Source organism: Desmodus rotundus, chromosome X (genome assembly GCF_022682495.2).
Source record: "Desmodus rotundus isolate HL8 chromosome X, HLdesRot8A.1, whole genome shotgun sequence".
In the NCBI taxonomy this organism is placed as follows: Eukaryota; Metazoa; Chordata; class Mammalia; order Chiroptera; family Phyllostomidae; genus Desmodus; species Desmodus rotundus.
Genome location: NC_071400.1, coordinates 72,681,233 through 72,706,435, shown reverse-complemented (window position 1 = coordinate 72,706,435; position 25,203 = coordinate 72,681,233). Strand labels below are relative to the sequence as shown.

The 25,203-nt window shown below is 37.0% G+C and overlaps 1 protein-coding gene across 10 annotated transcripts in view; it reads right to left on the bottom strand.

Annotated features, from left to right (window-relative positions):
• CASK (calcium/calmodulin dependent serine protein kinase) overlaps window positions 1-25,203 on the bottom strand; it is a 439,221-nt gene that overhangs the window by 102,832 nt on the left and 311,186 nt on the right. For 7 of the 10 annotated variants that reach the window (XM_053917273.2, XM_045187586.3, XM_053917276.2 and 4 more), the window contains exons 9-11: window positions 24,502-24,585; window positions 10,531-10,630; window positions 7,001-7,018 (exon numbers count right to left, since the gene is read on the bottom strand). In XM_053917273.2, coding sequence (XP_053773248.1) covers window positions 7,001-7,018; window positions 10,531-10,630; window positions 24,502-24,585 — 202 coding nt within the window. The remainder of the gene's footprint in view (window positions 1-7,000; window positions 7,019-10,530; window positions 10,631-24,501; window positions 24,586-25,203) is intronic. The other 3 variants (XM_053917274.2, XM_053917281.2, XM_053917279.2) reach the window with 1 other exon arrangement.

The window sequence follows — 25,203 nt, the reverse complement described above, 5'->3', positions numbered from 1 at the left end:
GGGAGAAGGGTTTTCAGGAACTACTATAAAGGACACATGGACAAAACCAAGGGGGAGGGTGGAGGCAGGGGAGGGAGGTGGGTTTGGCTGGAGTGGGGTAGAGGGATGGGGAGAAAATGCAGACAACTGTAATTGAACAACAATAAAATAATTTAAAAATTGAAAAAAAAATAGTGCTGAGGTTGATAAACCTCGCTTTGGATCAGGGGTCTTCAACCCCCAGGCTGTGGACCCATACCAGAACTGGGCTGCACAGCAGGTGAGCAGCGGGAAGCTAGCGAAGCTTCACTTGTACCTGTCTCACCAAACCCTCCCCCTGGTCTGTGGAAAAATTGTCTTCCAAGAAACTGGTCACTGGTGCCAAAAAGGTTGCGGACTGCTGCTTTGGATAAAGATAAAAATCTTGAATCTTTCTGTTCTGGAACTCTGCTGTTTCTAATTACTTCTTGTCTTGGACTTTATCCATTTGCATGACTTGTTGGTAAGAATGTAAATGGTTACACTTTTCCACAAAGCAATCTGGTAACACAGAACAAAGGTCCTTAAAAATGCTCACGCACTTTGATTCAGTAATTACATTTACAAAAATCTACCTTAAGGAAAAACAGGAAATACAGAAAAATGTTTATGTATAAGGATACTTATCATACAAAATGGAAAAAATCTAATAGTTAGAGAATGATTACATAAATTATAGAACACCCATAAATGGACTACATGGCCAAATGAAAGTTACTTTTAAAGAATTTTAAAAACAGAGAAATCCTCAGAACATAGAATTCAAGACAGCAGAATACAAAACCACAGACACTGTAATTCCAAATTATGACTGAAAAAAAATATACAAACTCAGAAAAAAAACCCAGAATGAAATACAGCAAAAGGGTAACAGTAGTTATTTTTATTTTCCTAGTTATACTTCATTCTGTTCCTATCCATATGTTCCAAGTTTTCTATACTAGAAAAAAAGTTGCTATATAAGCAACAGCTTTTTTTGCAGTACTTTATTTTATTTTTTAATATATTTTATTGATTATGCTATTACAGTTGTCCCATTTCCCCCCGTTTATTCCCTTCTGCCCTGCACACCTCCTCCCTGCCACATTCCCCCCCTGTAGTTCATGTCCATGGGTCATACTTATAAGTTCTTTGGCTTCTACATTTCCTATAATATTCTTACCCTCTCCCTATTTTCTACCTACCATTTATGCTACTTATTCTCTATACCTTTTCCCCCTCTCTCCCCCTCCTACTCCCCTGTTGATAACCCTCCATGTGATCTCCATTTCTGTGGTTCTGTTCCTGTTCTAGTTGTTTGCTTAGTTTGCTTTTGTTTTTGTTTTAGGTGTGGTTGTTAATAACTGTGAGTTTGCTGTCATTTTACTGTTCATATTTTTAATCTTTTTTTCTTAGATAAATCCCTTTAACATTTCATATAATAAGGGCTTGGTGATGATGAACTCCTTTACTTTGACCTTATCTGAGAAGCACTTTATCTGCCCTTCCATTCTAAATGAAAGCTTTGCTGGATAGAGTAATCTTGGATGTAGGTCCTTGCCTTTCATGACTTGGAATACTTCTTTCCAGCCCCTTCTTGCCTGTAAGGTCTCTTTAGAGAAATCAGCTGACAGTCGTATGGGAACTCCTTTGTAGGTAACTGTGTTCTTTTCTCTTGCTGCTTCTAAGATTCTCTCCTTCTCTTTAATCTTGGGTAATGTAATTATGATGTGCCTTGGTGTGTTTCTCCTTGGGTACAGCTTCTTTGGGACTCTCTGAGCTTCCTGGACTTCCCGGAAGTCTATTTCCTTTGCCAGATTAGAGAAGTTCTCCTTGATTATTTGTTCAAATAAGTTTTCAATTTTTTGTTCTTCCCCTTCTCCTCCTGGCACCCCTATAATTCGGATGTTTGAATGTTTCAAGATGTCCTGGAGGTTCCTAAGCCTCTCCTTATATTTTTGAATTCTTGTTTCTTCTTTCTTTTCTGGTTGGATGTTACTTTCTTCCTCTGGTCCACACCATTGATTTGAGTTCCAGTTTCCTTTCCATTTTTTGCAGTACTATTTAATTATGTTAAGCATTTAAGGCTTAAGCCATAAATCAAGTGATTATCCACATGGAAACCTAATTATTATTTTTACTTAGTTATTTCAGTGAAATATTATCTAATTTTTATTTTTTCCAGCATTGCTTATGCTGATACATAATCTAGGTGGAAGTTTATTAATACTATAAGATTAAAATAGTATCTAGTGAATACTAAGCCGGTAAGTATAATTTCTGGGAAGCAATTTTGGCTGTGAAGTGCCAAAGCTCTGTGCAATTCTTGTCCCACCAACACACAGCATGGGTTACCCTACGTGTGCACTTGTTCACTCTTCTGTGCTGTGAGGTCCTTAAGGCAGGTCTATCTCTGATTCATTTTATAACACACACAAGGTATCCACTGAATTAATGTAGTACTAAAGAAACATCATAACAGCAGCTCCCAATTCTTGAGTATTTATTAAGTGCCAGGCATATCCTCAAGAAAATGCAGTAAGGTAGATATATTACCCAACCTCTCTAGATAGGGAACTGAGGTTCAGAGAGGCCAAGGAAGGTCACAGGTAGAAGTAGTGGAGCAAGGACTCAGCTCTGGTTTGTCTTGCTCCTAAGTCTGTGCCCTACCTGAGCTACTACACTAATTGGCCCCACCAGGAAAGTTGGGGAAACCTTCAACACAAAACTATGTGTGGTTTGTGGATAGGGAGGTTAAAGAAGAACTTGAACCATATTGGGTCAGACAATAACCCAAACCTTTCTTGAGCTGTTCCTGCTTTTTGCTAGATGCTAGGCAGGAGCTTCAGAGAAAACAGGTGTAATTCCTGGCCTCAAGAAAGGAACTCTCAGGCTACTGTGTAAAGTAGTCACCCCATATTATACCCTGAAGCAAATGGGCACAGAAATAGGCTGCTGGGGGGGAAGCCTCAGAGAGGAGTTGGGTGAGCAGGAGGAATTCAACACCTCCACCTAGAGTCTAATCTGCTTTTAGGGGCCCAGTGGATGCTTAGCTGGAAAGCATAAAGGCATCTGTTAGCCTGTTTCCAGTAGACAAGACCCATTAGGTCAACAAATCTATTTAACCACCTTAAATCTGCTTCCTTTTCTGAACTGATTTTAGTCTTGTCTTGTACCCAAATGTGAAACTTTGTGAATTTTCAATCATGAGAGGAAGCATTTCTATAGCTGTATTCAAGTTGCCTATTTCAAACTCTGAAAAATACCCCTAATTTTAAGTTTTTGTAATTAGGTAGGAAAATTCATTTGTATTCCACTTCTCCATTGTTGTTTCAAATTGAATAAACGCTATTTTTAGTCTAACCTCAAAATCTTTAGTCACTTTTGGTCATTTTAACACCTTCCATGGACACCTCTTGTAGTTCTGTTATTTCTTTCTTTGGGTATAACCAGCAGAACCACATATACATTTTTAGTCTGACAGATGTATATAACTGATATTTGTAGTTGAATACCAAGCCCATCTAAAACTCCCATAATTTTTCAATTCATTATAAGACATAAATGTACAGAAACACATTTTGGGGGCTTTTCTACTGTTATTTGTTTAAAACTGAGGCAGTAGTAATAATACAACAAACACATGCAGACTCTTAAGCTGCTACCAAGTATTTATTTTGTTGATCAATAACTGTCAAATCTGAAAACAATATTCACTTTTCTTAAAAACTGAAAAGGATGTTTTTACATCAGACCTCTGTATAAACTTGTAACTACCTTGGAAAAAATTAATCAATAAATAGAACATGAGTTCACCCCTCTAACAAATGGCAGGACGGTAGGTATCCTATCCACATCTGTATTCCAGGCTGCACTTGCAGAGTGTGTTGTACAAAAAGATACAACAAAACAATTTCAATTAAAATTAATCTTTCTGAGCAAATTCTGAAGACTTGAAAATAAGTATTATAACAAAATCACAGAAAACAGTTAATTTTAAAAACTCACAGACACAGACAACACTATGATGATTACCGGAGGGAGAGGGGGTAGGGGAGGTAGAAGTGGGTAAAGGGGGAGGTAAATGGTGATGGAAGGAGACTTGCCTTGGGGTGGTGAACACACAATACAGTATACAGGTGATATACTGTGGAATTATACACCTGAAACCTATGTAATTTTATTAACCAATGTCACCCCAATACAATCAATAAAAATTAAAAAGAAAATTATTTTAATACTTGTATTTGTATGATAGTTCATAATTTCCAAAGTGCTTTTATACTCATTACCTTATATGATTCCATAATAGCCCTGCCCTGTAGGGAAATATTTTTATTTTTGAAAAATCTGCTTACTAGTGTATAATTAAGTTAAAATCCCCCAATTTATGTGTATACTTTCATCACTCCAAAAAAAAAAAAATTCCCTCTTGTCCTTTGCAGCCAATTTCTCCCTCCTAACCCTCTGACAATACCTTTTATTCTCACTATAAGAGCAAATTCTGGTTATCAAGTAAGTTATAAGAAACAGCGAGTCTCATAATGGAAATTACAGTTTGGATTTCAGCTCTGTGCTATATCCAATTCAAATTATGAGAACTCACACATAGTGACAAATTGTTTAGATTCTTTATGTACAGAATTTAGTAGAGATGGCTTAAAATTTATTGGTTAAAAGAAGCAAACTGTAAATGTGTTCTTTTGGAGTATAGATACTAAAATTCTAATGGCATTATGCTTGTTAGAATAGTCTATGTTTCTAAATAGCAACATCACTGGGTGCAAATTTGTTAAAGTATTTTATTAAAAAAGTTTTTTGGTTTTGATATGGTTATTTATTTTTTTTAATTAAATTTATTGGGGTGACATTGGCTAATAAGGTCATATAGGTTTCAAGTGTAGATTTCTATGATACATGATCTGTATATTGCATTGTGTGCCCACCACCCAAAGTCAAATCATCTTCCATCACCGTATATTTGATCCCCTTTACCCTTTACTACCCCACCCCCCTTCCTTCTGGTAACCACCATACTGTTTGTGTCTATGAGTTTCACTGTCAAAGTATTTTAAATAACATTCTCCTGGTTGTTAACTGCCTATTGATATAAAGCTTTACAACTAAGAAAAGCACTACTTGATATCTCCAAGATGCCTTCATTCCCAAATGACAATAGATCTGCTGATTTTTTAAAAGGAGATGGGTGCTAAATCTGGAGAAACAAAAGCAGGTACAAATGAGAAGAATGTTACATTTCAAAAGCCATTAGCTTGTATGTGGTAGGCAGCCTCTAAGATGGTCCTCAAGATCCCTGCTTCTTGGTATTCATTCTCTTGCATGAGCAATTTCATCCCTGGAGTGTGGGCTGGACTTATTAACTCATTTTTAATGAACAGAATAAGGCAGAAGTGATAGGATGTAAATTCTAAGAATATGTTTTAAAGACTGTGGCTTCTGTCTTTCTCTCTCTTTCTCACTTTTGTCCTCCTTCTCTAATCATTCACGCTGAAGGAAGCAAGCTTCCATGCTGCGAGCAGCCCTATGGAGGGGCCCAATAGCCAGTGAGGAACTGAAGCCTGTCGACAACCTTGTGAGTGAGCTTGGAAGAGGATTTCCCCTTACAGTTGGCCCTTCACATGAGATTGCAGCTCTGGACAATAGTTTGACTGCAATCTCATGAGAGATCATGAGCCAGAGGCACTTAGCTAAACCATGCCTGGATTCCTGATCCATAGAAACCATAAGGTGATAAATGCTGCTTTGCTGTTATTCATTACATAGCAACAGATAACAAACACACTGTGAAATTTTTATACAGTCATGTACCAATTAACAACGTTTCGGTCAACGATGGACCACATATACAATGGTGGCATGTGCTGCTAGTCATATAACAGTGTACCACATACAATTAACAGTAGTAGGCTAGACCACCTAGGTTTGTGTAACTGCACTCTGTGATGTTTGCATAGTGAAGAAACTGCTTTATGGCACGTTTCTCAGAATGTATCTCCATTAAGTGGTGCGTGACTGTATTAAATCAACTGCAATTGGAGCTACAACTAATGTAACAAAATGTGACCATGAATTCGATTATTAGCTTCCAGATTTTCTAATTTACCTTTGTCTCTTATATACTTTCCTTTCAGTAAGTACAACATTAAGGTAAAGGTTTATTCTTTTGTTTTAATTTAAATTATTATTGAGATGATAATAAATTCATATGCGGTTTTAAGAAATAATAGAGATCCCTTGTATACTCTGCTCAGTTTCCCCATTGGTAACATTTTACAAAACTACAGTATAATAATACCACAACCAGGATACTGACATTGACACAATCCACCTATCTTACTCAGTTTGCCTAAGTTTTATTTGTACTCATTTGTGTGTGTGTGTACGCACACGTGCAATTTCTTACGTGCCTTTTACTTTAATATTCTCCATTCTCAAGTTACATCCCTTTGTAATTAAAATCTAGCTGTTATATTATTCTTCATATATGTTTTTTCTGATGGTAAAAGTTAAGAGACATGAACAGACATAAATTCAGTATTTTATTTCATAGTGCCATATTAATAAATTGAAAATAGAGTCAGTAACAAAAAGTAATAAAAACCACTTATAGATTATGTAATTGTGAAAGGAAAATTCACTTACCCTGAGTTTTCTTGAAAGCAAACTATAAAATAAAATGTTACCCTTCTTCCAGAATTAATGTATTGTGCTTGAAATTCAGATGTGAAAGAGTAAGTGCAATTAAAATTTTAACACTGCTTTTTCCTCTTATGAAAGAAGTGAGAAGTTAGTATTTGTACAACAATGCCTCAGGAAATCAATATACCCAAGTTTTTATTTTATGATCAGGCAGTGTTAAAATTCACAATTAAATATCTACACACAAACAGCCAAGGAAAAAGTCAAGCTGATTATGAACCATGCAAAGCCAAATACTTTTGCATAAAAGATAAACCTTAGAGGAAAACAAAGGGATACCTACTTTCTGCTGCTAGAAGTCCTAGGAGGAAGGCAGCATATGGACAAACAACAAACAGTACGATTTTAGAGCAAGCAGGTTATCAAGCACAGTTGGGCCCAGTAGATGAGCCACAAGAAGCATGGTCCCCCAGCTGAGTCCAAAGTGATCCCCTGTGTTCCATAAGCACATTCACTGGGACTGTTTAGGCTTCCAGTTATCAAAATACTGGGTGCTGATTTTGACTTCTTTGATGTAAAATATGAGAACGGAACATTTGCACTTTGGATTATTAAGTAACGAAGCAACAATATACTGCTTACCATAAGATTAAACTAAACACGTTCTAGTGAATGTATTAACAAATTCTGATAATCAAAATAGAAAGAATTTCTTGTATAAAAATTGTTTTACAATGTAAACAACATACCTAAACATGTTAGATTCTTGTTTAGATGACAAATTGGGAAGCTGTTTCCTTTTAAATGTTTTTAAATTGTGGTTTTAAATAGATTTTTTTGGGGGGGCAAAATAGGATTATCAGCTTTTAATTTTGTCAAACAAGGTCATTAAAAAATCTAATTACCTATCATTTATTATCATTTCATAGAAAGAACAGAAAAGGCATCGTGTAAAGGTGAAAAACAATCATCTCAAGGAAGGGCAGTTGGTGACCTTACACTCACAATTCTCTCTCTCAAACCCCTCCTTCCCTGCCCTTCACCTCCACCCTACACACACATGCTCTATGATCATTTTCCTCTTTCTGCCATGAGCTTGGAAGAACTTTTAGCTGCTCTGTGTTTTGTACTGTAAAACAAGCTCCTGAACATTTAAACAGAAAGACAGTGGAAAGGATAACATTGGGAACTTAAAATAAATGATACAGAATTTAAGAATTAGAATTAAACAGAGATGAATTTAGGTTTGAAAATTAGTGAAGATATTAAAAAATAAAAGAGATGAAAAAACATAGGTGAGTTACTTTATGTAAGTATAAAGCTCTTACGTGAATCCAAGATAGCTTTTTGTTAACCAAGCATACAACCATTGCTTGCAGAAAAGAAAACTTGCTGGCAGATAGTTATGATAAATAATGCTGATAAAATAGTGTAATGCCTCCCTTTAAACGACCTGGTTTTAAAAATTAATTTTAGAAACATATTTCTGATAGTTATGGGAAAGTTAAGAAAACATTAGAATTTTTTCAAATTTCTTCTTTGTCTTTGACTTTTTTTTTTTTTGCAAAGCAAATTATCTTTTATTGAAATCATAGATCAGGTGCTGCCAGGACCACTGTCCTCTCGGCTGGGCTAGAAGCTCCAGGCCAGTGTGGTTGGCCCTGTCTTTGACTTCTAAGAATATAAAAATTTCCTCTTCATTTAGGGTAAGTGATCATACAAAAATACTGCATAGTAATTCTTCTATCTTTTATTTGCAGCATCTGGACAGTGCTATTTAAAAATACTTTAGAGATAGACATTTAGCACATCAAATGAAGATATAGACTGCTTACAAGATCATTAAGGTCCAGAAATTAAGAAAAAAAAGACAAAAAAAGAAATAGGGTGTGACTTCAGGAAAAGGAAGAAGAAATGCAAAATTGTGAACAACTAATTCAAGCTAGGGCTTGCAGACTAACTGCTAGACAATGTAACAAATTTCTATTTTTGTTTAAAAAGCAAATACTGTAATCAGAAACTATTTCAACCACATTACCTAGAGACTGTACCAAAATGCACAAAAAACCCCAACTTTTCTCACAAAGGAAAGAAGAGCTCATTATACTCTTATTAGGCAGAGGTACATACTAAGGGGAAACATTAACGGTCAGGTCTGTGAGGTTATTACAAAGACCATAGTGCTGTGTAAGCCCATTTCTAAAGATGAAAATGGTATTAGAGATTTGGATCTAAAATCTCTGAATATATCCCAAGTGTGTGACTATGTCACATAGTCACAGTATATCATAAAACCATTACTGGATCTACTCCCGGGAGACAGGGTCAACTGTAATCTGAGTGTGAGGAGCAAAGAAAGAGGTTGTGAGCTAGGGAACAACAACAGAAAGCTACAGGTGACAGGAACAAAAGGACTGACAGGAAACAATAGGGAGCATTGGGGAACATACGTATAAACGCAACTAGGGCCTTGCCTTTTGCGTGTAAGGGCTCTGGGCAATTACCAAGTTGAACCAGAGAAAAACAGCAAGGCCTTCTCCTCGGAGTCTCTTCTCTAAGATTCCCATTTCTGAATGTTTTGGAAATCACCTTCACTCAAAAGAGGAAGGTTCACATCCCAATTGGTAAAAGTCAAAATGAGGAACTACAGGGTGGGGAAAAAGTAGGTTTAGAGTTGTTTGCATGGAAAATAATATAATAATTAATAAATAATAATACAAGAATAAACTCTGTGTTTTGTGTACTCACAGCTGTAAACCTACTTTTTCCCTACCTGTGTATAGCTGCTGGAATGGGAAACTTGATCCTGTTATTTTGTACAAGGTATAAGCATGTAAGCATATATGTGCGCATACATATATAAACAGAGGAAGGAAGAGGCACGAATACTAACCAAAGCTCTTAGTTTGAATAGGAAAGAAGCATTAGCACATCCATTCTTTCTATATTGCTACTTGTGAAGGACAAACAACTCATGTTTCAGGAAGGGCCCTAGGCCTTCATTCCAATGATAATATGTGAATATTGAATGAGCCGCTTTAAGAGTACAAAAATCAAATCAGCAGTGCAAAGTCAACCACATGGCAAATACCAAGGGACTTTAATGAAAGAAGAAAAGCTGAGGGCAGAGGGCATATGATGCAGGAATTAATAAAGAAACATAAATAAAATTAAAAAACTATAATACACATGTGCACTGACATATACATATATATGGATCCTCTGGAGTTTTAGTAAATAATACTTGAGAATACCTCACTCATAAGATCAAAATCTGAGCATTTTATAATACAATTTTGTGAACATTGGTGGGTTTCTTTCAGGAATACTTATATACATCTCATTGAAATTGGCAACTCTTCTTCTATGTTCTTCTCCAAGTTACAGACTTTATAAAAAGAGAAGAACCTGTAAATTGTTTCAAGAGATAACTCACAAGACAACTTTACATTTAAAGATGTAAATAAAGGCAGTGCTGTCCCAAAGTCTGATCTGCTATGGCTGACCTGGGGAAAATCTTACATCGGAACTTTTTCCTGAGGTAGAAGGTAATCAGAAAGATCCAAAAAGATCAACTACAATGTTTGGATGAACTGCGATGTTGGGTCTGGAGTGGGGGAAAGGGAAGAATTATTTCTGAGGTAAAAAGAAAAAAGTGAAATGATGCTTTTGGAGCAGTAGGGGAGAGCAACTCTGGTATTAAAATTAAAAGGAATCAGACACAGGTGGATGGGATTTGGTTGCTGACAAACTTCCTTAGAATCCCTTGGAGGATCTGACTGCATTCACAGAAAAAAGTTTATTCAGAATGGAAGAGAAAAGATGTAGACACCAAATGATTCACCCTGGTGAATGGATGAATGATCCAATTACCTGAGGAGGTAGGGTCTTCCGAGAAATCTGGCAACTCTTCAGGAGGATCCCCGTAGAATGAGTTGAATTTGTGACTTGACACAGCTGCTAGTACTGCACCCTAAAGCAAAGAGATAAAAAATCTATTAAAACAAATACATAAATATAAAAAGTTAATCAACAAACGGTTATTTAAGGATTATTCAGAAAGTAAAATATACAGGAGATGACAGCTAGAAAAGGGGTAGCTTTGCTTTTCTAATCCTCATCCAAGGATATATTCATTGATTTTAGAGAGAGAGGAAGGGAGGAACGGAGAGGGGAGGGGGAGCGGGAGAGAGAGAGACAGAAACATCAATCTGAGAGAGAAACAGACTGGTTGCTTTATGTATGCACCCTAATCAGGGATGGAACCCACAACCTAGGTATGTGCCCTGACCAGAAATTGAACCCACAAACTTTTGGTGTACAGAACGATGCTCCAACCAGCTGAGCCACCTGGCCAGGGTGAAAAGGGGTAGCTTTTAAATAACTTTTGATTCCTTCAAATTGATCACATATGCAAATACCGGAATAAAACTGTTGGTGATTGCAAAAGTATATACCATTTACATCTTGAACTCAAACATGCACCACAACTGGAATATTCTGCAGTCTCTATAAAATGCTACTTCAGAAGAATGTCTAATGAAATGGAAAGATGCTTGTGATGAATTAGATAAAAAAGCTTTTAAAACAATCTATTGTATGATCTCAGTTTTGGAAAAAAACCAGGTTAATATAAATATAAGAGACTGAACATATACCAAAATGTTATTAGTAGTAATTATCTATGGGAAGTAGGAATATGAGTCATTTTTCTTTTTTCCCCTTTCCTTTCATTGTTAACAATGACTATGTATTATTCTTGTATAGTATTTCTCAATCGGGCCACACAGAAGAATCAACTACATGTGACTCTTTTAAGTCACACATAGCCTCTCCTGATTCCTAGTTGAGAATCACTGTCATGTTGAGTGCATGACATCCCTTAGGACAGTTGGGTAGAAAATGGCTGGGAATTATTGTTTCAGTAACAAGAAAAACTATAAGGGATATTTTATAAAAGTGTTAAATACTGCAGGTGTGTTCCTTGGTTCTGCACTTTCTGGCCACATGAGGCTACTTGAGTCAATCATTTAACTTCTTTAGGTTTTCTCCCTTGTAAAGTGAGGATATTAAAACTGGCATAACTTACCTTATAGGACTGTTAAAAGTCATAATGTATATGAAAGTGTTTGCAAATTGTAAAGCATTTTGCAAATGTAAATCATTACTAACCCTACTAATCTGTAGCCAGAACATGAGCACAACCTTTTGCTGGTCTAGGCAAGAAAGGCTCATTTAGGTAACCTAAGTATCAATTCACTTAAGCTGTCTTAAGTCTAAATTTTAAATATTAAACTCTTAGATTTTTTTCTGAAAAGAAAGATAAATCTTATGTGTGTAGGCATTAAATACATATATGAAAACACTAATAGTAATACATTTCTGCAAGACTCTTTTCTTGGGGGGGAGGAATCATGTTAGGGTTTCTTTCCACAAACAGAAATTGAAAAAGAGACAGACTGCAGAAAGGGAAGAAAAAAGAAACCCAAACAAACAGAAAAGTGATCTTGCTGATACCATTCCAGGCAACTTTTAGATGTTCCAAAGGGTAGGGTTAATGCAAGAGAGGTTCTTGTGCAGAATTCTATGGTCAGCTACCATGATGAAAGCGCTGAGTTCTTTTTTCTACAATAGAAGCTTATTTTACTTTACATATTATCTATGTTCCCTAAAGGTTGGTTGGGGATGAAATTTTTATAAATCAAATCATGTTTCCCACACCCTGAAACTAAAATTTTAGAGATGCTTTATTTTCATTTCCTAATGAAGTTCAATTGAGTTTCTTAATATGTTAGTTTTATGTTTCATGGCGTGTTTAGCTACCACTGAAGTCAAAGATCTAGAAGTACTTATACTATAAAGAAATAGTATAAGGTAAGGTAAAATAGTGTAAGGTAAATTCTTTTGAAATAATAGTAGCAAGTTCTTAATTTGTCGGTCTTATGACTAGTGGTTTTGTTTATTTACTTGTCTCAACTTAGTGACTGCACTTGTGGTTCAAATTTTCAACACAAAGCTATTAGTAAAACTGCAAATATGGTTTTGAAACACTTTATGGATTTACAGAATTTTATTAGAGTTTGAGAATCAACCTTATTGATGACTCATTCTAAGAGCCTCATTTTGCAGATGAGGAAACTGAGGTTCACAGAGGCTTAGCAACTTGTTAAGGTTGACGGCATCTTTGCGATAGAATCAAGAATAGACAGAATTGAGGCCCTCTGAACAAAGATAACAAAAAGGCTGGAAAATCTTTCCAAGGTAGAAATGTTAAAGGATTTCGGTTGATTACATTTAAGAGTTAGGTCCTAAATGATGAGGCAAGATCACTGATTAAAACAGAACCTCCAATCTCTCTCCTTATAGTCTTAGCCAAAGTTATCATTCAGTATAGTCGGCATAGCCTGTATACATATGACACTCAAACATATGCTAAACACATGTCTAAAACCTGGAATTTTATAACATTAAATAGGGATATATGACTAAAGAAGGCTATGCTATCTCCTCTGAAGAAAATTAAAAAAATGAGACTCATAACCGTAGTGGATATGACTATATTTAAGAGCAATTGTATGGCATCGATATCTTAAGAACCCTTTTGATCTGTGCAAAGTACTTTATAAAGATGGTCTTTTGATTTACATAAATTTTTTTAGAGTTTTTAATTTAAAAAAATTTATTGTTATTCAATTACAGTTGTCTGCATTTTCTCCCCATCCATCCATCCCATCCCAGCCAAACCCACCTCCCTGCCCCGCCTCCACCTTCCCCCTTGATTTTTTCCATGTGTCCTTTATAGTAGTTCCTGAAAACCCCTCTTCCCACTGTCCCCTCCCCACTCCCCTCTGGCTATTGTTAGATTGTTCTTAACTTCAATGTCTCTGGTTATATTTTGTTTGCTTTTTTCTTTTGTTGATTATGTTCCAGTTAAAGGTGAGATCATATGGTATTTGTCCCTCGCCTGGCTTATTTCACTTAGCATAATGCTCTCCAGTTCCATCCATGCTGTTGCAAAGGGTATAAGCTCCTTCTTTCTCTCTGCTGCACAGAATTCCATTGTGTAAATGTACCATAGTCTTTGGATCCACTCATTTGCTGATGGGCACTTAGGTTGCTTCCAGTACTTGGCAATTTGATTTACATAACGTTTAAAAGCCACATTGCCTAACTTAAGAAGTAGTAACTCTACATTTCAGAATCACAAATTAATAGAATTGCTTAGTAAAAGCAATATAGGAGGATCAAGATCACTTTAATTATTTATGAAACTCCTCATACTAGAATACTTTTCAGTTTTTAGAATCAAAGGTGCATTTTATATACTAGATTTACTTCTGAGTAGCTGGCACCCACAAATGCTATGCTAACCGACTGCCTCTGCACAAGCCCTCACTACAGGAGAGGGCTGTATGTAAATGCTGGCTTTCATGCACAAAAGTCCTTGATAAATCCTTAAGTTAGTTCTTGTTGGATTAATAGAAAGGGGAAGAATGCTAAAAGGCAGCTACTAGAGCTTGCTGGTAGACCTCTCAAAAGGCGCTACATAGGTGCTACATAGGTGCTACATAGGTGTCAAGACTCAAGATAGAAGTGCTGGGCAATAAGACTTCGTGCAAAGATAGAAAAGTTCTATATCTGGGCTGTGCAATACAGTAGCCATCAGCCACATGTGGTATTGGGCACTTGAAATGTGGCTACTGCAACTGAGAAATCAAATTCAGGATTTTATTTAATATTAATAAATTAAAATTAAGATTTAAGAACCTACATACGTCTAGTGGCTACTGCATTGGATAGTGCAGCTCTATAAAGTATTGGAAACCAGCACTGCTAAACAAATTGTTTTTACTTCTGCAAAGTTCAGTAGCCCTGGACCAATTGGTAAGTCAGAGATGCATGCAGGCTATACTTGTGCAATTTGCAAAATCAATACAAAAAGACAGTTATCTGAGACAGTTATCAGAATTCTCCCTCACTTTCTGTATATACAAGGAATAAATAATTTTATCCCCTAGATTGAATCACATGGACTCAACTCACCATGTCCTGAACTGACTGCAATAAACTTACCCAAATACAGAATCTTGCTGCTTCTTATACAGAATTTCTTTCACATACTTCACTGTAGGGAAATTTGCTTTCTAAATATAGAGATGATTCATGAAGCAAAGGGGATAATTTCTAGAACAGATTCCTTCCTGAACCGTTTTCCTAGGTAGACAAGTTCAGACACTCAGACACCTGCTAGTCCCCTTTCCCACCTTTCCACCACCCCTCGCCCCTTGCTCAGCAACTCCTTCAAGTAGGTGACAGCCAGGGTTAGAGTGCAGGTGTGCCTCCTTAAGAGAAACACACAGCATAGATTTCCTACATGGCCTAGATCGCAGTCTGTCCCATGGGTCCTAATATACAGTTTGAGAAAATAGGATCCTCATCATATCTACTCCCATGCTCAGGCCTATGTAGTTTATTAAAGGAAGTAAGCAGGGGTGTCCAACCCACGGCCTCTGGGCTGCATGTGGCCCAGGATGGCTATGAATATGGCCCAACACAAAATCATAAATTTACTTAAAACCTTCTTTTTGCTCATCAGTTTTCATTAGTGTTTGTGTATTTAAGGTGTAGCCCAAGACAATCATTCTTCTTCCAGTGTGGCCCAAAAGGTTGGACACCCCTGTAGGATTTAAAAAATTGAACTATTGAAATTCTAGAGCTTAGCATTACATAAAAGGGCAAAAACCAAAACTCCAAAACCAACATATGAAATGTGTGGTAACCAAAATGGAGAAAAGAAATTTTCCATCATCATTCACAGATGTAAAGTAAAATAGTGAAATAAAGGAGAATAAAAACAAGTATATGATAATAATTCAAATCACATGCAGGGTTCCATAAACTTTTTAAAAATCTAGTTTGAGACATAGTCTGAAAATGATATTATACTTTCTACTTATCCAAATAATTCTCTCATTAGGGATTTGTTGTCTCCTGTAGTCTGTTGTACAGGTTAAATGCCAAAACGAAAGTACAAATATGGAAAGGAACAATTTTTGATTGTAGAGCATCGACACTATTATAAGCAATAATGAGTAACTGTCTTGAAATTTCAGCAAAGTAAAATCAAGGGGGAGGATGGAGGTGGGGGAGGGAGGGGGGTTTGGCTGGGGTGGGGTGGGGTGGAGGGATAGGGAGAAAAGGCATACAACTGTAACTGAATAACAATAAAAATTAAAAAAAAAAAGAAATTTCAGCAAAGTAAAATGAGTAGTGTTTTATATTCTGGCATGGAAGAGTTTCACAAAACTTTCTTTCTTTTTTTTTTAATTTATTTTTTATTGTTATTCAATTACAGTTGTATGCCTTTTCTCCCCTTCCCTCCCCCCACCCCAGCTGAACCCACCTCCCTCCCCCACCCCCACCATCCCCCCCGATTTTGTCCATGTGTCCTTTATAATAGTTCCTGCAATCCCCTCTTCCCACTGTCCCCACCTCACTCCCCCCTGGCCACTGCTAGACAGTTCCCCCCCTCAATGTCTCTGGTGGTATTTTGTTTGCTTTTTTCTTTTGTTGATTATGTTCCAGTTAAAGGTGAGATCATATGGTATTTGTCTCTCACCGCCTGGCTTATTTCACTTAGCATAATGCTCTCCAGTTTCATCCATGCTCTTGCAAAGGGTATAAGCTCCTTCTTTCTCTCTGCTGCGTAGAATTCCATTGTGTAAATATACCATAGTTTTTGGATCCACTCGTTTGCTGATGGGCACTTAGGTTGCTTCCAGTACTTGGCTATTGTAATTTGTGCTGCTATGAACATTGGGGTGCACAGGCTCTTTTGGATTGGTGTTTCAGGGTTCTTAGGGTATAATCCCAGCAGCGGAATTGCTGGGTCAAAAGGCAGTTCCATTTTTAGTTTTCTGAGGAAATTCCATACTGTTTTCCACAGTGGCCTCACCAGTCTGCATTCCCACCAACAGTGCACTAGGGTTCCCTTTTCTCCACATCCTCTCCAACATTTGTTTGTGGATTTGTTTATGTTGGCCACTCTGACTGGTGTGAGATGGTACCTCATTGTGGTTTTAATTTGCGTCTCTCTGATGGCTAGTGATGCTGAGCATCTTTTCATATGTCTCTGGGCCCTCTGTATGTCTTCCTTGGAGAAGTGTCTGTTCAAGTCCTTTGCCCATTTTTTAATTGGGTTGTTTGTCTTCCTGGAGTGCAGTTGTGTGAGTTCTTTATATATTTTGGAGATCAGGCCCTTGTCTGAGGTATCATTGGCAAATATGTTTTCCCATACTGTTGGTTCTCTTTGTAATTTGGTGCTATTTTCTTTAGCCTTGCAGAAGCTTTTTATTTTGATGAGGTCCCATTTGTTTATTCTTTCCTTTATGTCCCTTGCTTTAGGGGACATGTCTGTGAGGATGTTGCTGCGTGGAATGTCTGAGATTTTCCTGCCAATGTCACAAAACTTTCTTAATGAGAAAAAGGTTCAATAGCAAAAACAATAAACCCACTAGCAATGATACCTGTTTGGGTATAAGCCTTTGCAGGGCAAGTTATTTATAGAGATCAAAAATCTTAAATACATGTACACACTTTGATGGCAACAATTCCAGCAGTAGAGCATTTACCCTAAAAATATAATCAGAGCTATACAAAGATTTATTTATTTATTTATTAAAAGATTTTATTTATTTATTTTTAGAGAGATGGGAAAGGAAGGAAAAAGAGAGGGAGAGAAACACCAATGTGTGGTTGCCTCCCATGCACCCCCAATTGGAGACCTGGCCTGCTACCCGGGCATGTACCCTGACTGGGAATCGAACCGGTGACCCTTTGGTTTGCAGGCCTCTGTTGAATCCAGTGAGCTACACCAGCTAGGGCTACACAAAGATCTATTAATGAAAACAGCCAATGCAATAGTATTTATGGCCATGGAAAACTGGAAGCAATCTCTATGTCTAACTGCTGGTTCATTAAATTGTGATATATACATATATATCATGGATTTTTGGATTTTTGTAGAACCATTACAGCTTGTGCTTTAGAGTAATAGCTCTCAATAAGGTGAACATATCAGAATCACCCATAGAGCTTTTCCAATAAACACACACCCCTCCAACCTGCATGCCTGGGGCTGAGGGAGGAGGTGGCCGTCTCTCAAATGAGTTGAGTGGTGCAGTGAGCCACTGTTTCTATGGGTATGTAGTATCTCACATCCCTCAAGTGTGCCAAAGGGAAAGCCAGTATTTAAGAATATTTTGTCACATGGTATAAAAAAGTGGGTTATGTGAAATTCACATGACATAAAAGTAACCATGTCAAAGTGTACAATTCAGTGGTATTTAGTAGATTCACAATGTACGACCACCATTTCTGTCTAGTTCCAAAACATCCTATCCCCTGCCCCTCCAATCCCTATATCCATTAAGCAGTCACTACCTAGTACCAGGAAACCATCAATTTGCTTTCTCTCTCTATGGATTTACAGATATAAATACTTATTATAGATACTGTAAATAAGTGGAGTTATCCAATATATGGCCTTTTACGTCTTCTATTACATGTGGCTATACAATTGCCCCAGTACCATTTGTTGAAAAGATTATTCCTTCCCCAATGAATTGCCTTGGCACTTATATTAAAAATCTACTGACCATAAATATAAGGGTTTATCCTTGAACTCTTAATTCTGTCCCATGATCTGAATGTCTAATTTTATACTGTAACAGTGCCACAGTGTCCTGATAACTATAGTAAATGTTGAAATAGGAAAGTATGAGTCTCCCGACTTTGTTCTTTTTTACAGACTGTTTTGACTATTCTAGGTCCTTTGCATTTTCATATAAATTTCAGGATCTGTTTGTCAATTTCTGCTAAAACTTTGAGAGAGATTTTGTTGACTCTATAGATCAATTTGGGAAGAACTGTCATCTTAACAATATTGAGTCTTTAAATCCACAAACATTAAGTATTTCTCCATTTATTTATATCTTCTTTAATTTCTCTTAGCAATGCTAGTTTATAAGACACTTCTTTTGTTAAATTTGTTCTTTTTTTAAATCCACACCTGAGGATATTTTATTTTTTTATCTTTGCTTTTAGAGAGAGAGGAAGGGAGAGAAAGAAACATTGATGCAAGAGAGAAACGTTGATCACTTGCCTACAGTATGCCCTGGACTGGGGATCGTATGCGCCTAGACCAGGGATCAAACCCGCAACCCAGGCATGTTCCCTGACCAAGAATTGAACCTGCAACCTTTTGGTTTATGGGAAGACACTCCAACCAACTGAGCCTCCACAGCCAGGGTGTTACATTTATTCTTAAGAATTTCATTCTTTTTGATGTTATGGTGAATAGAATTGTTCCTTAATTTCATTCGGAGACTATTCATTGCTCATATACAGAAACACAATTCAAATTTATATACTGATTTTGTATCCTGTGACCTTGCTAAACTTGTTATTTCTAATAGTTCTTTAAAGATTCCTTAGGATTTTCTACATACAGGACCATGTCATCTAAAACAAAGACAATTTTATTTTCTTTCCAATCTGGATGCCTTCTATTTTGTTTTCTTGCTTAATTGTACTAGAGATTGAGTATTTGTATTTTTATTAAGTGCCCAGGTGACAGTGATGCTGCTGATCAGGGGAATCACACTCGAAGAGCCACTGCTCTAAAGAATATATATCACACAGAGGATATGATGCTAGAGGAAAGTAATGGAAGAGAAGTGAATATGATAATATATCACAAGTATAAGATCCTCTTTTTCTAGATACTGTGAAGGAATATGATCGAAATGATCAGAAATGTCTAAGTGTAATTACTCTGGAATAAATATAAAAATAGGGATTATCCAATGAAATTTTTTGTGTTCTATATACATAAAAAACCTTTAAAAACCTTAAAATGTTACTGTCAGTGAAAAATGGTATGGAGTGTCCATTGAGGGATTACAGTTATATATAAAGTACCAAATCAAAAGTATTAACATGAAAATCCTAATAAAACAATAACAACATTAATAGCAAATAATATCTATGGAGCACTTGTGACTAGTAAGTACTATTCTAACTGCTATAATGTATTAACTCATTAAAACCTTACAACATCCCTACAAGTTAGCTATTATCATTATCCCCATTTTATAGATAAGGAAGTTGAGGCACGGAGAATTTAAATAACTTGCTCAAGTTTACAGATTCTAAGTGTCGGAGCCAGGATTCACTTAAGGCAATGTAGCTCCAGAGCCCACTCTTTCCCATAATGCTATATTCCTTCTCTTTCTTCTTGCCACCAACAATAAAAATTTCCTACCTCTAAGAACAAAAGTAATTTTCTACTGCTTTCTGTGAAGTTCCCTTTTAATCCTTTCAAAGGGAGCCATAAAAATTCCCTTGTTGCCCACCATTCACAAAGCTTAAAAACGGTGCCTGGGTGGAAGGATGGTACATAGCTGTTCATTTCTGAAAATAACTTGTGTGGTGGGCTCTGGAAGCCAGGGAAATTGCAATCTCTATTCTAGAAACTTGCAGAAAAGGCAGAATAAGGAGAATTACTTCCTTGAGGAGGGTAGGTGTAGCATGCTATAAGCAGAGTGGCTGAATCACTCAAAAGAATACAGCTGTAGCAGAAGCTGAAAAACTCATAACTCTGCTGATGTCCCTAATTCCAGGTTGTTGGTGGGTCATGAAACTTTAAATATTACTGGAAAGGGATGTGGTAAATTCACATGACCCCTTTCTGCTGTGACAGCTTGGCCCTGTCCAAGTAAATCTTAGTCACCACTTTGGCTAGTTTAGGCCCAAGTCTGATTTTGTAGCGGCAGAAGCAATACAGCACGTTTCTTGCGACTGGGGCAAATCTGAGCCCTATGGTAAAAGGCCTATACTTGGGCAATGAACGGTTCAACCCCAGAGTAATGTCACACAGGTCAAAGAGGCATTAGAGTTAAGAAGACTTTAAGGAAGATTTGAGAAAGTAGCATAATTGACCTTTCTTGGAGGGGGGAGGAGAACTAACTTCAAAAACAGCTGACCAAAATTCACTTTGGATAATACGATTTTTTTCCTTTGGTAGGCTATACTGATTCAGGTGTATATCAAGGCAAACAAATGAAAAGTCTTGGGAAACTTGTTTTGGCATCTTAATAATTATTTTTGCTATGGACTTGTAAAACAAAGCGATAGAAGCCAGTTTGAACCTCTGCTGCAAAAACAACTGGCAGAAAGCCTCAAGTGGGAATAACCATCCACAACAATGACATGAGAAAAGTTCCCTTGCTCCACAGCAGTGCTGTCCAAGAGAACTTTTTGCAATGATGGAAATGCCCTGTATTTACACTGTCCAATACAGTAGCCACTAGCCACATACGGTTATTGATCACTTGAAATGTGCTAGTGTGACTGAGGAACTGACCTTTTAATTTTAAGTATTTGATTATGCTATTACAGTTGTCCCATTTTTTCTCACCTTTACTTGCCTCTGCCTGGTACCCCCATTCCCTACAGCATTCTCCCCCACCTTAGTTCATGTTCATGGGTGATACATATAAGTTCTTTGGCTTCTCCATTTCCTATACTATTCTTAACCTGCCCCTGTCTATTTTGTACCTACTATTTATGCTTCTTATTCCCTGTACCTTTTCCTCCATTCTTCCCCTTCCCCCTCCTGGCTGAATAACCTTCCATTTCTCTGATTCTGTTCCTGTTCTGGTTGTCTGCATAGTTTTTGTTTTTGTTTTTTAGTTCATTTGTTGATGGTTGTCAGTTTGTTGTCATTTTACTGTTCATAGTTTTGATCTTCTTTTTCTTAGATACGTCCCTTTAACATTTTATGTAATAAAGGCTTGGTGATGATGAACTCCTTTTAACTTCACCGTATCTGGGAAGCACTTTATCTGCCCTTCTATTCTAAATGATAGCTTTGCTGGATAGAGTTATCTTGGATGTAGATCCTTCCTTTTCACGACTTTGAATACTTCTCACCAGCCCCTTCTTGCCTGAAAGGTTTCTTTTGAGAGATCAGCTGATAGTCTTATGGGAACTGCTTTGTAGGTAACTCTCTTCTTTTCTTATTGCTTTTAAGAGTCTCTCTTTATCTTTAATCTTTGGCATTTTAATTATGATGTGTCTTAGTGTGTTCCTCTTTGTGTCCAACTTCTTTGGGACTCTCTGAGCTTCCCGGACTTTTATGTCTATTTCCTTCCCCAGACTGGGGAAGTTTTCTTTAATTATTTTTTCAATTACTTGCTCTTGTTCTTCTCCTTCTGGCACCCCTATGATTCAGATGTTGGGGTACTTAAATTGTCCCAGAGGTTCATAAGCCTCTCCTCATTTTTTAAAATTCTTGTTTCTTCATTGTGTTCTGGTTAGATGTTTATTTCTTCCTTTTGTACCAAATCATTGGTTTAAGTCCCAGTTTCCTTCCCTTCACCGTTGGTTCCCTGTACATTTTCCTTTATTTCATTTTGTATAGCCTTCACTTCTTCCTTTATTTTGCAGCCACACTCAATCATTTCTCTGAGCATTGTGATTACCAATATTTTCAACTCTGCATCTGATAGGTTGGCTATCTCCTCATTGCTCAGTTCTTTTTCTGGAATTTTGGTCTGTTCTTTTACTTGAGCCATATTTCTTGGTCTTGGCACACCTGTTATGTTGTAAGGGGTGCAGTCTTAGGTATTTGCCAGGGTGGGGCAGCCCACTTTGCACGGTTTGGTGCTGTATGTGGGGGAGGGGTCAGAGAGGGAAAAATGCCACTTGCTTGGCTCTCGCCCTGCTTTCAGTCACTTTCCCCGCTCCCCACAAGTGAATGGCGTCCTTCCAGGTGCTGCCCTGGTGCTGATTCTTGGGCGAGCGGGCTTGTGTATGTTCTAGGATGCTGTGGGCCCCTCCAATGGACTCTCCTGAGAGACTAGCAGTTTCTTCCACTGCCTCAACCTATAGAGGTGTATACAGCCAGAGGTTCTGAGATTTATTTTCCAGGCACTGAAACCCTGGGTTATGCAGTCTGTCTCACTCCCCAGTTGTTCCTTCCAGTTTTTATCTGCATGTGAATGTGGGACCTCTATTTCCGCCAGCTACTGCCTTGCCGAGTGTCCTCTTTGCCCTGGCTTCCTGTCTCTGCCCCTTCTAACAGTCTGGATGAATGTTTCTTTTTTAACTCCTTGGTTGTTGGACTTCCATACAGTTCAATTTTTTGACAGTTCTGGTTGTTTTTTGTTTTTAAATTGGTTGTCATCCTTCTTTTGGTTGTGCAAGGAGGCGAAGCATATCTACCTACACCTCCATCTTGGCTGCAAGTCTGACCTTTTAATTTTATTTATTTTTTTTCAATCCTCACTGAAGGACACCCCTCCATTGCTTTTAGAGATAAAGGAAGAGAGAGAAAGAGAGAGTGAGACATCAATGTGAGAGACAAACATTGACTGGCTGCGTCCCACAAGCGCCTGGACCAGGGATCGAACCTGTAACCCAGGTAAGTGTCTTGACCAGGAACTGAACCCATAATCTTTCAGTGTACAGGATGACACCCAAACCAACTGAGCCACACTGGACAGGGCTAATTTTATTTAATTTTAATTAATTTAAATTTAAATCACTACATGTGGCTTGTAGCTATCATGTTGGACAGTTAGTTCAGCTCCATAGGATAATGTAGTGGCATGCATAGTTTCCCTAAAATTCATATAAATGTTCTCATAAATCTAGAGTTGTATATAATCATTTAGATATTTCATGGCTTGATAATAATATTATTGCAACTTATGACAGATCTGAAAATACTTTCAAAGAAAAGTTTTAGAGTTGGCAAGGAGTCACATGACTAAGGACTACTACTCAATCAACTGTTTAGAAGACAGAGTTAATTTTTTTTTACAGTAATCAAAAACAATTCAACTATATGTTAGTTTTAAGACCATAATATAACTGTTTCCCCTGTTGGGGGGAGGGGGAAATGCTGTCCCATATAACTTTTGCTCAGTGCTGAAAAGACTCCATTATTTTATGTTGGGTCTTTTAAAAAACCCTTTAAAGTCAAGTGGGCTTCCCCATATAAGGCTGCAATTACCAAAAATTGTTTTTTGGTTGGGTGGAGGATAAAGAGAGCAGTAAAAGTAGAAAGGTACCTAAGAAGAATTTAAAAAAGTGGGAAAAGTAATCAAAGTATTTTCTAGTAGACCAAGATAGTGGGGATTTTTACTGCATTGTGATGGCTGTTCAATTCTAGTTCCAATTCTAATTCAGTGTTGTTTCCATTGAACTAAATTCTCTCTTTTTAATCCTCACTTAAGGATATGTTTATTGATGACAGAGAGAGAGTGGCGGAGAGAGAGAGAGAGAAAGAGAAAAAGTGATTGGTTGACTCCTGTATGTACCCTGACTGGGGATTGAGCCTGAAACCTAGGTATGTGTCCTGACTGGAACTGAACCCACAACTTTTTTGACATACGGGATGATGCTCCAATCAAGTGGCCAGGACTAACCCCACATGTTTTTGATCAAAATATTTGAGAAAACAATCATGGTTAATAATAGTAAATTGCTGTTTTTAAAGTAATTTTATCTCTGCTATAAATTTTAAAAATAATACAAATTTAATATATGATTAATCTTCCATTTATTATAACATTGTTTAGATTCATACTTACATATTACCTTATATGATTAAAAAAACCAAAATCTTATTGAAACGGTGGTAATTTTTTGAAGCAAGAATTTAGTTATAAGAAAAACAATGGTCAAAACTAGGATATATTCATGGGCCCTGAAACAGAATAAAAACATTATCATCAACTGTATCTGTCTGGCTTTTTGATGATTTCTTTAATTTACCTTTAGTTTCCTCCTTGCATTGAATTTCCTCAGCTGCTCTACTGTTTCTGGAAGATGAATCTTGTAGGCATAACGATCTCTCTCCTATAAAAGCAGAAAGACAATAAATACTCATAACTGTTTTAAAAGTGAAGAAGCTTAGCCTATAACAAATGATAAAGTCCAAATTCTTAAATGTGAAACTTAGATTGAATTTTGGTAGGCTGGAGGGTTTATTCCATGATACTGATAAACATTCTCAAATGAGGCATAAGAAGGTCAAAACTAATAGAAAAATAGTATTTTATTTTCAGCAATAATAAAGGGCTGCAATAGCAGGTCATGTAATTTTCAGACATATGGCTAATTAATTAATCATGTGATGATTAAGGTATGAAGTTACCTTTGACATGATCTTGTCAGGTAAAATGAGCATTTGAAAAATTCACAACTGATTGGCATTCTGAGTTGCTAAGAATAAATGGACGTAAAACAAATCACAGTACCTAGAACAAACTTCAAGGCCATCTAATTCAAACATTTCCCCATGGGGGATCCTCTTCAATCCCGGATGGATGGTCATTCTTTTTGACCTTGTCCAATAGGGGATCATTATTTTATGGCAGCCCATTACAAGTTAAAGAAAGTGAAAAAGTTCTTACTCAGCCTGGGCCCATATCTGGCTTGTTTGGGCTAGCTCTATCTTCTGGGGCATCACAGAAC